Source organism: Grammomys surdaster, unplaced genomic scaffold (assembly GCF_004785775.1).
Source record: "Grammomys surdaster isolate TR1022 unplaced genomic scaffold, NIH_TR_1.0 275, whole genome shotgun sequence".
NCBI classification, from domain to species: Eukaryota; Metazoa; Chordata; class Mammalia; order Rodentia; family Muridae; genus Grammomys; species Grammomys surdaster.
The window spans coordinates 1,110,936-1,125,193 of NW_021604716.1; the positions used below are offsets into that span (position 1 = coordinate 1,110,936).

Below are 14,258 nucleotides of genomic sequence, written 5' to 3' on the forward strand. Positions count from 1 at the left end.
TGTACCCTTCACCTGCTATGTCTGAGGACGGGCAGCCAGTCAGCCCTTGTACCCTTCACCTGCTATGTATGAGGACGGGCAGCCAGTCAGCCCTTGTACCCTTCACCTGCTATGTCTGAGGTGAGAGCAGCACTACTCTATGACCATAAGCATAAATATTTAGAAGGAAGCCTGACATGAGTTTATTTAGCTAAATAACAACAGTAGCTTTCCCCTATGGCCTATGACCTTCCAAGTCATAGAATCTTTGACTTAGCGAATAGTACCAGGTGTGTGTATTCCTTCCTGTGAAGCAGGCCTTAAATCGAAGCAGAAAGTAGTTGGTTACCCAATAAACAGTCATGCCGCTGTTACCCAGCAGGTCTGTATTGTAGCACACAGCGTTTACAGCTAGATTAAATCACTGATGAATGTTTTCCCCAGCAGCCTAGCTATCACCTCTGACACTGTGCACACTAACAACCAGAGGGAGCTGCCATCTTAGTTCCAGCTTGATTTCTCTGTGTCTGACAATCAAAGTATATAGACTCTTTAGCAGTAGAGTTTTACTGTCTAATTCTGGTGGGCACCCAAGAGCAGTGTTGGTTTGGGGGAAAATTTGAGCCTCTCTGGGCACCAGCTCAGCAGGAGATGTCCCATTCCTGACAATGGGAGTTTTGCTTAAAGACCCCTGACTTCTAGGAACAGCATTACCCGCTCATGTAGGATTTCTTCATTACCAGCTTTTAAAAAATAGGGGCTTTTAAGTTAGTGTATAAAGCACTGAGTTTTCATATGGATCTTTAATACATCTTTTGTCTCTGTTACACATCCTCTGGCTCCTTCCCTTTTAACCCTTTCACACACCACAGTTCTTTCAACTTTCATGGTCTACATGTTTTGCTGTCTCACCCTCTTAAGGCCATGTTCAACCTCCTGGCTTTTTTTCTTGTTTCCTGACCTTTGCAGACACCTGTACAACACAAACACGTGAATCTTAAAAAGTCTAAGCTATGATAATCACTTGAGTGAACACATGACGATTGTCTTTGTGGATCTGTGTCTCGTCACTCAGTAGAGTGCTTTCAAGTTCCATGCATCTTCATGTACACTTCATAGTTGCATCCTTAAACACTTGAATAAAATGCCATAATATAAGCCAGCATTTCTCAACCTGTGGGTCACAACCCCTTTGGGGTCAAATGACCCTTTCACAGTGGTCACCTAAGACCATCAGAAAATAGATATTTATGTTATGATTCATAACAATAGCAAAATTATAGTTATAAAGTAGCAATGGAAATAATGTTATGGTTGGGGGCCACCACAAGGTGAGGAACTGTATTACAAGGTCTCAGCATTAGGAAGGCTGAGAACCGCTGGTCTAAGTAGACGACATTTTCTTATCCAATATTAGCTGGTAGATCTGTCTCTAGGTTGGTTGCGTATCCTGGCTGTTATATATAGAGAAGAGACAAGCGTGAATGCTCCTAAGCTTCTGTTTTCATTATCTCCCTGCTGTTCATAACACCCTTCCAAGGGGATGGCCTCTTCTTTTGGTCCTGAGAAACAGGCACAAAGAGATTGAGGAATTGTGCATGGCCATAGTTCTGGGCAATGGGAAAGCTGAAACCGAGCACAGGACTGCCCAGCTTGAAAAGCAGCTTTCCCTCAGTGCCCCACTGCCATGTCCTCTCATGTACTGCGGTGTTTTTCTTCTTTGCTCAGTAGTAGAGTCCTATGCACTGTGTTCAGGCTCCTTAGGATCACAGCAGACTTTCCGGGGTGAGCGAGCTGCCCGTGTTAACAATATTTGCCACAGTAGATGCTCTTGCAATGTCTAGAGGAGACATTTGGAATACAAATGTATAAACATCCTTGAAAAATGACCCTGGTAAATGACCATTGACACCTCAGACACCTCAGACATTTTCAAGAGCTTTCTCTTATCCACTCTGTGACACATAGGTAGTTGTCATCAGTTTCAATGTAACTTCTTAACCACTTCTTTGTTTTGATCAAACTAGGCAAATCTTCCGTGTCTTGGACCTCATGAGAATGGACATGACAAATTTTGTCATTAGGAATATTAGACCTCACATCCAGCATCATTTGGTGGAATACGAGAGAAACAAATTCCAGGAAGTTTTAGAAGAAACTCCAAGTACGTATAATATGTATAGTATGTGCTTATGTTCATTCATGTCCGTGAGAGACCGGCACTGTTCTCACCCTGTATTTACATATGAGGAAACTGAGGTTATGTTATGAGAGAGCTTAGACAACCCAGATGCTTCTCTGCCTTAGAGCATGCACGTTTTTCTCTTTTCTTTGGTTTTTCCAGACAGGGTTTCTCTGTGTAGCCCTAGCTGTCCTGGAACTCAGAGATCTGCCTGCCTCTGCCTCTCAAGTGCTCGGATTAGAGCTGTGTGCCTTTTTTTTTTTTTAACACATGTCTACCTCTCCTGGAACAAGATGCTGCCTGTCCTACTGCAGAGGGTTCTATGGTATCAGCTAATGGACAAGACTAGATAATCACTAAAGACTTCAGTAATAAAAGCTCTAGGACTTCAAGGACTCTATTTTAGCTCCATTGAGAAAGGGATTGGAATTAAAAAGCAAAAAAACAAAAAAACAAAAACAAACAAAAACCCAATGCCTGACCTTGACTCTGAGCTCAGTGGAGGGGTCATGTGTGCCTGTGTGTCCCCGTGCAGTCATGCTTTCAGTCCAGACAGGTGCAAATCTCGTGCAAACTACTTAACACCTGGCTGACTCTAGCTTTGTTCATCTCAAATCATTTGCTGCTTCTTAAAATTTAGGTAACGTCATTCTCATCTCTCATGTTGACTTGGCTCTTCTCTACAGATTTAACTACGGCAAGGGCAGTTATGCTTCGCTTAGCTAGAGAAATCAGGAGTGCGGGAAGCAGGGTGTATGTCAGCTGCTAATTATATCCCTAGTCGCTCTGCCAAAACATTGGTCCCAGCTCTGATATCAAAATAAGAGTCTCACACAGAAGGACATAAGTCTTACTGGAGTTTTTAGTGCGTGTGTGCGTGTGTATGTGTGTGTGTGTGTGTATGTCTAGATATGGATGTATATATTTGTGTATTTGTATTTTTGTGTGTATGTACGTGCACATGTATATGTACACATATCACATGTACTCTCTCTTCCTGCGGCCTGCCATCAGGACATAGAACTCTCAGCTACCTCTCCAGCAACATGTCTGCCTGCATATTGCCATGTTTTCTGACATGATGATAATGAACTGTAAGCCAGCCCTAATTAAATGTTTTCCTTTATAAGAGTCGCCATGGTTATGATGTCTCTTCACAGCAATAGAAACTCTAAGACAAAGTCTAAGCCAGATATTGTCATGCATGCCTGTAATCCCAGGACCCAGGAGACTGAGGCAGGTGGATTACTGTGAGTTTGAGGACCACTTTGATTATGTACTTGAGTATTAAAGAGCTTGAGTTATATAGCAAGATCCCCATCTCAAAACAAACAAAAGGGCCAGAGAGGTGGCTCAGTGGTTAAGAGCACTGACTGTTCTTCTAGAAGTCCTGGGTTCAATTCCCAGCAACCATGTGGTGGCTCACAACCATCTGTAATGGGATCTGATGCCCTCTTCTGGAGTATGAAGACAGCAACTGTGTACTCACATACATAAAATAAATAAATCCAAAACAACAACAACAAACCCCCCAAAACAAAACAAACAAAAACAAAAGCAACCAAAAAACAGCACAGAAGGAGCGTGCACTGATGCCCAGCAGTGATCTTGAGAACTGTGCCCCTAGTAAGGAGCAAGCTGGTGGAAGCCGGGTCTCTCAAATCCAAGTCCAAACTAACCTGGGACTTTTATCTCTTTCTTTGGATTTTTCCCTTTTGTGTTGTATAAGCCAGGTTGTGTTACATACAACAGAAACCAACTCTATCTAGCATAGCAAAAGGAAAGAAAGAAAGGAAGGAAGGAAGGGAGGGAGGGAAAGAGGAGGGAGGGAGGGAGCCAGCCAGCCAGCCAGCCAGCCAGCCAGCCAGCCTGAGCCACATCAGGACAGATCAAGGAAAGCCAGACTGTGTTAGCAGATGGGTTAAGATTGCTTCAGACAAGGGCCATCCTCGAACACTCTAGTAACAGTAAGTCCCCCAAAAGAGCCCAATGGGCATAAAGTTAGATGGGCTAACCTCTGGTTAGGGAGGCTGGGACTGTTAATTGATAATCTAAAACGGAGACATGAAAAAAGGAACATGGCAGAAGAAAAAAAAAAGACTAGAAGTCATGGGTAAGGAGACATTTCCTAACTGAACCTTGGGGCGGTTATCTAGGCGTCCTCCCGCAGCGCTACATGTTCTGTGTTTCTGCTTCGTGCTATACTGGAAATGCCTCCAGAGCCTGGGCTGTGTTCCTTCATCTCTGAATGCCCAGTACTTGGTACAGTACCCATCACATAAGACGTCCTCAGTACGTCCCATTGCACAGATGAGCAAATGGAGATCTTACTAGTTCCCACAAGACTTAGGGAGGTTACAAGATTCCTTACCCATGGACCTTACGTTTGGGGCCACATGGAACAGTCGGTGGAGCAGCTTTCAGGAGTGAAATGTCAACACACAGCTGAGAGAAGTGCAAATATGCTTTCTGCTTTTCTGGTCCTGTGCAATTCTGACTGTTTGTTACCATGACCTGGGGCATTAAAACACTCATGCCCAAGCCTGACCTTAGACTGATTAAGTCAGACTCCAGGAGCTGGGAGCTATGCCCAGGATGGTTGTTTTTCATTTTTTAAATCCCTCTGGGTGATTCTAAAGGCAGCCAGAATTGGGTTCTACCAAGCCACACTGTTTCTTTAGTTGGAGATAACTAAGTGGGCGTGTAGTGTGTCTGCTGTGAGTGATTATGGACGAAATGCTGATTAACCGCCACACTGCATCTCTCTGGATTTTCACTGCTTTCTCTGATGGCTGTCTTCTACATAGAAGACCTTGTCTGTCTTTAAGCAGAGCTAGCAAACCAAGAAAGGTGTTTGTCACTGAGAAGAAACAGCTGAGGTCCTAGGCTGATGTGGCTGCAGTGTAACAGACAGCACTGTCATAAATCTCCCCTTTGAATGACCGGACTCCAAGGAAGAGTTGCGATGTGGTCTTTATTTTATCTCTTGTTGGGTTTTTTTTTAAATCTGCATCTGTACTTAGTCTGCTCCTCTTGGCAGCTGTTGCCTCATAACCTCTATCAAATGGATGCTTTTATAAGAGCTGTGATAGCAAAAGCAATTTGCTTCTCATGGGAAATCTTAGAACTGGTCTAATGTAAAACAAAGTGAATTTTGCCCTAAGGCTATCACAGCCCAATAGAAAAATTGCCTCTAAACCTATAAAGCCTTCTAGAAAAGTCTTTAGTGTGATTGCATTTGGTTCATGATGTAAGAGATGGGGAATTCAAAGTTGGTGGAACTTCTTGTGAACAAAATGTAAATAGATAGCAACTCTCCTCTAAATCTGTGCTCTTCGTCAGCGGAGGTCTTTACATGCCCCTTGCCCTGCTGGACTATGTCTAGGAACTTTTGACTGCTCTATTTTGATGGTGGGGTCCTGGTATTCTGCTGGCAGGAGTAGAGGTCAGGAGTGCCACTGAGCATCCCAGAATGATCAGGACAGTGCCCCACAGCAAAGGGTTATCCAGACGAAAACTTCAGTGGGTGCTGAGGCTGAGATACCCCATTGTAAGCCAAGAGTTGAAATGAATCCATTTCATGATGACCTAAACAGATTGCTTTGTGCTTTAGGAGAGCTGGGTCTTCAGTAAACAAGAAAATCTAGTGGCAGCTGAGGCCCCTTGGGATAGTTTCTTGTCATCTTGTTTCACTTAGTAAGGATGGTTGGTGAGTGTCTTGCTCTCCCCCCACCATCCGCTGTCTGCAGTTGACAGCTCCACAGAAGAGGTGGCACTTTTACAGCACTTTAGACAGTTCAGTCACGTTACATATGAGATGTAGGCTGACAGTCTTCCATCCTTATGACTTCCCTCAACCTCCCTTCTGGAACAGTCCTTGCAGGGCTCTAAGAATTGTGCTGGGTAACTGGATTTCCTGTTTTGTCAGATTTCTTACATAGTGTTCCTGTGGAGATTTGATTTTTTTTTTTAACGGGATCTGCTGAGATTATACTTTTTGAAGCAAAAGCCCTAATTGGTACCAAAACCAAATCTACATTCTTTGAGATGAGTCCTTGAGATCACGCTGAACAAGGTAACTTTAGCATTGACTCACACAGCCAGTCTGTGACAGAGAACCTGGTTCAGACCTCCTATGCTTCAAATACCAAGTCCGGTTTAGGTAGGAACAAGTCTCTTCCCCCTCCCTGATGTATCTGGGGAGCCAAATGAGTGGACATCACAGTTTCTAACCCTTACTAGACATTTCTTATTTCCCAGAGCGTGGCATGTATTCATGTCTTGAATTCTTACCACAGTTGCAGGAAGGGACTATTGTTCTCTAGGTCTAGTTTCCAGATGTGGAAGCCATTGTATAAGGTAAGTTAGCCAAGTCACAGTGCTAACAAGTGACAGCAGGCCGACTTGAGTGAGTCCATGCTTCCAACTAACTCCCTCAGGGGAGAATGTGTTACACATCCTGAGTCATGTCTGGGTTGCGTTGATAATTAGGTTGCCCTTACTTGAGACTTGTTAATCAACAGTGCAGATTTGACTCCACACTCATTTGCTTCACCATACTCTGTATGGCTCTCTGGACTCCGTGAGAGCAGGCAATAGCTAGTGCCATTCAGCCCCTCTACTGGAAGTGACATTTGTTCTCACCAAATCAGTTGCAGAGAATCAGGTGGCTCTCTGCTTGCTTCTGTCGTGTTTGAGATTTTAGAGACAGGCAGTAGTGGATGTGGGTGGCACTGAGTAGGGAGTCATTGACATTTGCTGGAATTGCAGGTGGCACCACCATGCCCTGTCTCTTGAGAACTTTCTTCTTAGCTTTCAGATACCCATCTTCTCTTTTAAAATAACATTTTTATTTTACGTGTATGGGTGTTTTGCCTACATATATGTCTGTGCACCACATGCTTGCCTGGTACCCATGAAGGCCACAAGAGGGTGTCAGATGCCCCTGGAACTGGAGTTAAAGATAGTTGTGAGCTGTTAAGTGGGTGCTGGAAATCAAACCCAGATCCTCCAGAAGAGCAGACAGTGCTCTACTGCTCTCCACCTCTCTAGCCCCTCAGATACCCTTCTTGCTTTTTCCGTCTCTTCGTTTCTGGGTATATATGAAGAAGGAGAGTGGGCTGACTTGGGTCTCCGAGGGAGGCGTGGCACTCACTGTCTGAGTACTCTACCCTCGGGATCTCATCTAACTTGAATGAACTTCCTAGAGGCTTCACCTCCACATGTCATACTCTGGGATTTGAATTAAGACTTCAAAATGAAGCATTTGGAAGGGAATGAAGACTCAGACATTCAGTCTGCATTCAATCGTGACCTGATGCTTGATTCACTTGATGAGTGGTTGCCAGGGAGGAGGCTTAGAGTTGAGAGGGCAGCCAGTAAGAAGTAACATGAGAGAGCGGTACACTTCCCTGAGACAGGCAGACAGAGAGGGGAGAGAGGGGGAGGGAGGGGGGGAGGGAGGGAGAGGGAGGGAAAAGGAGGGAGAGGGAGGGAGAAGGAGGGAGGGAGAGGGAGGGAGGGAGGGAGGGAGAGAGAAACACCAGAGGGAGAGAGAGAGAGTTAGTTAGTTCCAGGAGGGGCGTCCATAGACAATAAGCTGTCACAGAGTGGCTAAATGAGTGTGAATTAAGCATGTTTGTAGATTTGACATCTAGAGGATAGCTGGTAGCTTTCAAAACGTGTGTGTGAAGACTGAATGTCGTTAGTGTGTGAAGACTGTCATTACTGTGGGAATGTCATTATCCTCTGACCTATACTTTGTATCTTAGGAAAGGACACAACATTCATAGGGAATATCCTACCAGGTTTTCATACTTTTTTTCCGTTTAAGTGGTCCTCAGGACCCACAGACACGATCCCTAGATTATAATATAATAATACTTGTTTAGCACTATTGCTGTCTTCCTTCAGTGCCCTGGTCTTCACTCTTGACTGGCCTCCAGCCGCCTGCTCTCCTCTCGTTTACCCAGCCTTGCTCTCAGTTGTTTTTCTAACAGATATATCTGATTATATCAGTTCCATGTTGGAAAGAATTATGCAAGGAGTCCTTCTTCCCCATAGCCAATTTTTGTAACATAAATCTAATAAGAGAATGAAAATATGGGACGTGGGAACATGAGCACACACATGGATCTTGGTAAAAGTATACCTCTGCTTAGACACTCAGATAGGTTTAGCACCCAAAGGACTTTAATGCCTTGAATCCAGACTCAAGGTCACTTGTGAGCAAGTTGGGGGAAAGCTGGTTTCTCACTGCCAAGCCAATGCTATCAGGAGCTGTTCTGTTTTTCTCTAGCCCTTTGTGGACCAGCAGTACATATATGATGGACAACTTGCAGACTGTTCCATCTGCTGTCACGTTTAAGTCTTTGTGTGGGTGTTCTCATTGCTAGCCTGCCTGCCAGCCTTTTCTTCTCTGCCTTCAGGTGGCACTCTGAAGTTCTTTCTTGTGAGCACTCCTGAGTAACCCTTCTCTCCTGTTCCTCTAGAATCCACTGTATTTTATTACAAGTTATTTATAGGTCTGTCTGTCCTTACGGACTTAGGGCCATGGCTGTGTCTTTTCATTCATCCCTGGGGCCTTCATAGGATCTGTCATGTAGAATGTACAAACAAAAGGACTGATCTGATGACAAGCTTTATGGCTTTTTTTTTTGCCCCTAGATGCCCTCAGTCAAACCACGGAATGGCTAAAAGAGTCTATGGATAAAGAGTTGCTTTCTGAGACAGATGTAGCTCCTGGCGCTGAACATAGTTCCACGCCAAGCCTAAGCCCACTAATGGTGCTTAATAATTGTTACTTGAAACTCCTTCAGTGGGATTATCAAAAAAAAGTCTTACCAGAGGTAAGTGGCTTTGCCCTCCCCCAGGATGTCCAGTGTTTGGATTCTTGAGGTTTGACTTTGAATCAGATGGTCTGTATGTGTTGCATTTGTGCACTAACTAAAATCAGATCGAAGTTAGAATGGGATATGACATGGCTTATTTTACATTTTCATGGCATTGGGCTTCCCTTTCTGTTTTTACATTTTAAATATGCTAGACACTCATGACAGATGGACCACGACTTCAGGAACTGACAGAAAAGCTCAATCAATTGAAAATGATTGCCTGTGTGTCCCTAATTACCAACAACATGGTGGGTGCTGTTACAGAAGGCCTGCCTGAGCTTGCAAACAGGTTAAAAAGGATTTCAGCTGTTCTGCTCGAAGGCATGAATAAAGAGTAAGTTCTTCATGTATGTATCTGCTCTCTCACATACGAACATTCTGCGTATTTCCCAAAAGAGGCAATGACTTCATCCATGCAGACAGATCACTCACCGCTGGCTTTGAAGTTTTCCCTCCTTCTCTTTCTATGGGGTCCTTCAGCTTCTTGGAAGTTCTAGATGTCCTTTCATAGGAAGGCAGAGGCATGTCCCTTGACATGTGCCAGGATAAGTGTTGTGTTTCCCCTTTAAGTGGTGCACACAGGAGCTTTTGTGCTGTGGAAAAGCAGAACCAGAAATCCAGAGAGCCGTGTGTAGAACTACTTTGTCAGAGAGTGTTTTCCAGATTTGATGGGTCTGCTCTACCCTTTCTCTTTGATCACTTCAATGGATCCAGCGTATGGAGGCTTTAAAGCAGACAGTTGTGTCTAACGTGAGCCTAATGAGGGTTTGCTTTTGGACGCCATCTCCAGTATTGCTCTTCCACTGGATGCTAGATCCCACTTGGATTTTTGCTTTTACTTCCATCCGGTGAGACACTGTCCACGTCAGAAGACAGCTCTTGTCAGTGTTTCTGTGGCTCTCATCTGGGTCATCTCTCCTTGCTGCTTTGCCTTTTGGGTGTTTTTAGGGCTGTGTCCTCTGTTCCTGCCACTGAGAGGAGATGCACCTGTCCTCCCATCTGTCATAGAGACCGTGAGCTACATGCTAAAACCTACTGTAGGAGTCCAAGTGGCTGAAGCTCAAAGGAGAGAGTCCGTCCTGGGCTGTGTGGGTGGGAACAGGCAGTCCAAGCCCCAGCCTCTCCTACTGAGGCCCTATCCTTTCTTCTGACTCCAATACTGACCTGACATGTACCTTAGTTCCTATTTCAGGGCCCAAGACCCCCACAGAAACAATAGCTTTCTCTGTCCCTGCACATGGTCTATCTCTCCATCTCCTTGAAGTGGGAAACATTGCTTTCCTGAGGTTTTTCTCATTAATTGCTCAGAGAGCAGCCAGCGCTGGCAATCTGAAGTATGTAGGAACAGCATGTAGAAACTTAAGAGGACAGGCTTTCAGGTGAGGTAACCAGGCCCAAACTCACCTCTGTAGCTGTCTTGTTGTGTGATTGAACAAGTTCCCAAGTTTCTGTGAGCTGCGTTTCTCACATGGAAGTGAGTAATAGGCTGGGGAGATGCTTTGTAAGCGTGAGGCCCTGAGTTTGGATCCTGCAGCAGCCATGTAAAAGTCAAGCATGAAGGAGCATGTCTATAGCCTCAGTGCTGGACAGGTGGGCAGAGGGAGATACATGGATCCTGATGCTTGCTGGCCAGTCTGTCTGTAAAAATAGCCAGCCCCACATTCAATGAGAGGCCCTATGTCAAGAAGTAAGGTAGAGAGGGATGGCGGAAGGCACTTCAAGTTTATGTCTGGCCTTGACATGAACATGCGTGAGTGAGCACACACCACCCCACGTGCACACAAAGAGGGAGAACGATAAGAATTTCCTCCACTTGGGAACTGTGAGAATAAAGATGATTAGTGTGAGACTCCTCGTGTAGGTGTCGGCACCAGTGTGTACTAGATGAACGTTAGTTATTAATAACTGCAGAGGTATTCATTTATCCTCCCTATAGCTTTATTCACGGTGTACTGGATGTTTCACACAACATAGAACCATTCCTTTATAGGCGGTGAACACATTCACTGCCCAAGTCCTCGCCTCATAGATGGAGTAGCAGCATTTGGAATATACCGACTCGATGCTCTCACATCACCTGTAGGCCGAGATGCCATTTGCATGGGGATTGGTGACACGTCAAAGAGATAAGCAAGGTTTTGCTTTTATTGTGAATGAGAGGCCTTGGCTTATATGGGAATTTTAATTTTTCCTGTGGCCTAAGCACTTGCTGACTGAGAGCAGGGGAAAGCTAGAGCACTACTCTAGAGTGGATTAAAACATCAAAGGAAAAGATCTTAGCCAAATGCTCCACCCTTGAGCTGTAGAGTGCCAGAGACAGATCCAGTGCGAGTGCATACAGAGTTAGGTGAGGCCGAACACCAGGGCCACTGCATCATGCCACACTTTCCTTACTCAGCAGCACAGTGCTCTTGACCTCCCACAAGAACTAACACTGGCATATAGCAAGCTCGCTGGAAGAACCTGGATCTGAATCAAGGTCTTCACCACATCAGATTTAAGTCCCGATTTAGTCCGTTGAGCGACCTGCTCTACTAGGTCACCTCTCATCTCAAGTCTTTGACTCATAGGTGTGACAGTGACACATAAGAACCTTTTCTATAGTGAGATGTATTCAATTATTCTTTAATAGTGCCGATCTAACAAACACCCTTGCTAATTCTTTATTTCCTTTTTGGTTAAGTGGCCTTCTCCTTAATTCCTGTTTATAATGTCTAGACTGTGTACTTTGGATTCTTGGTTACTTACTGGAACGTAGTAATAGGGAGTGTGATGCCTTTGGTTACCATCAGTCCAACAGTTCAGGTTATTTTTTCTCTCGATATCTCTGTTGTTTTTGATTGGTGTTAAAGACTTACTGCTACAGACACAGAAAAATTAATTTTTCTACTCAATTTTATAAGCTCATTAAAAACTGTCTATGAGGTGGCTGAAAGCACTGGGCTGCTCTTGCAGATGACCCAGGTTCAATTCCAGCACCCATATGGCAGTGCACAACTCTCTGTAACTCCAGGTCCAGAGGATCCGATGCCTTCTTCTGGTCTCCACAGGCACCAGGCATCCATATGGTGCACATATGTACATGCAGGCAAAACATTTGTATATGTAAGATAAATCTTTCAAAAAATACATGAATGAATCAGACTAGTGGCTTTAAAAAAATAAATGGATATTTTCTGTCCCTTTTGCCAAACCTATAAAAATGAGGTTCTACATGTACACCCTGGCTTTTCTGTCAGACACTGAGTGCACATCGAGTGGTTCTCGGCACTTGAACTCTGTTAAGTGAGAGCATTGGCAGTTGGAAGAGGCATTATTCTCTGTTTGCTCTATTATTGTTGCTTCTAAGAGAAAATTGGCAAATATCTGCAGTAACTTACTCTATTTAAAAACAAAACAAAAAGATGCCTGGAGGTCCAGACTTGGCCTGATGCAATCTGCTGTATGTTCTCTAGGTCCTTTAACTTGAAGGAAGCTCTGAATTCTATTGGTGTTCAAACTTGTGCTGAAGTTAATAAGGCCCTGAAAGAGAGAGACTCGCCCACTTTAAATGCTGAGGTTCAAGCTAACCTTGTCGGTCAGTTCTCCAGCCTTGAAGAAAAGGACAATCCTGTCTGTACCTTAATGGGTGAGTTCTCATTATTTTTAAACTGGTTTCTCTTTCAGTTTCAATCTGCTTTAATTTGCTATATTTGGAAATATCTAAGTGTCAGTCATATTTTAGTATTAAACACTGTACTAAAAGCAATTCAGAGTTTGGATTATCAGATAGGGGATCCCCCAAGTCCATTCTAGATTCTGTAATAAAAACAAAACAAAATGCCCAGCGAAATCTAAAACGCCTGTGATACACCTTGCATTTTGGGCAAAAGATACTGTCTTACTATTGTTGTGATGAAACACCATGACCACCAGTAAGTTGTGGAGGAAAGGGTTTATTTCACTCATACTTCCATATCACAGTTCATCATCAAAAGCAGTGGGGGCAGGAACCTGGGGGCAGGAGCTGATGCAGAGGCCATGGAGGGCTGCTGCTTACTGGCTTACTTCCCCTGGCTTGCTCAGCCTGCTTTCTTATAGAACCCAGGACCACCAGCCCAGGGATGGCAGCACCCACCATGGGCGGGGCTCTCATCTGTGAATTGCTAATTAAGACAATGTCCAACAGGCTTGCCTGTAGTCCCATCTTATGGAGCCATTTTCTCATTTGAGGCTCCATCCTCTCAGATGACTCTAGCGTGTGTCAGGTTGACAAGTAGCCAGCATAGATGCTTAGCTTTTCCTTTTGGATGACAAATATTAAAAGTGTAAACAAGTCCTGATGTTTCATAAGTCTTACTTCTCTGTTCATATGAACTGGGGATGGTACTTCATAGCCTATCCCAACTATCCAGCCAGTAGATGCTATGAAGGCGGTACACGGGGGTGTGGAAATCCTGGGGGGGTGCAGCTCAACCCTACTCTCACAGATTGAGGTTAATAGTTCTGCTGTGAGCATCCCTGAGATAACTGAGGTCCTCTTCTTGGTCAGGGTTAAATAGATAGAGAGTGAAAGGCTGGAACTGGGAGACATCGTGAGCAGAGAAGTAAACAGCCTTCTCAGTGTCAGGCCAGGTTGGACAGCTGGCAATATGGAGACTGACTCAGGACTCTTGCTGTTGTTACCTGTGACTAGTAGAAAGGGCAGTTGTTTTCTCCTACAGCTGAGAGGACAGGGGTGGGGCTGGCTGCTGACAGTGTCATTGGAGATTCTGGTTTCCACTGCCGTCTCAGCACCGTCTTCCTCTAGGCTGTGTGCCTACACGGTAAGGTGCCATGCTCTACCATCCTCCTCTCATGTTTAAGTCAAACAAGAGCCAGGAGTCTTACCTCTCTGTTTGCTAACCAGTGACCCACCATGGAGTCCTGCTGGCTGTACCTGCTGGCTGTAGGTGGTCCAGCTGTGCAGTTTCTGTCCTGGAATTGGTCATGGTGATCTTGAAATGTGCACACACTTCCTGGACAGTGTGCTGACCAGGGTATTGGTGAGAGGAGAGGGACACAATCCCTTACCCTATATCAGGGTGTTGTTACCACTAACGAAAACAAAAGCAACTGTCTTTAAAATGCACTTCCTTACTGTGGACACTGAGAAATAGAGTCTGGGAGGAGGAAAGAGGATGGAATTAGAATGGACTAATATTCTGGGGTTAATCTATAAACTT

At 44.6% G+C, this 14,258-nt stretch overlaps 1 protein-coding gene across 1 annotated transcript in view; it reads left to right on the forward strand.

Annotated features, from left to right (window-relative positions):
- Nucleotides 1-14,258, forward strand: part of Tcp11l2 (t-complex 11 like 2) — a 33,284-nt gene that overhangs the window by 15,060 nt on the left and 3,966 nt on the right. Inside the window, exons 6-9 of the mRNA XM_028776972.1 lie at nt 2,007-2,143; nt 8,828-9,009; nt 9,207-9,388; nt 12,510-12,682. Of these exons, the coding sequence (XP_028632805.1) occupies nt 2,007-2,143; nt 8,828-9,009; nt 9,207-9,388; nt 12,510-12,682 (674 nt within the window). The remainder of the gene's footprint in view (nt 1-2,006; nt 2,144-8,827; nt 9,010-9,206; nt 9,389-12,509; nt 12,683-14,258) is intronic.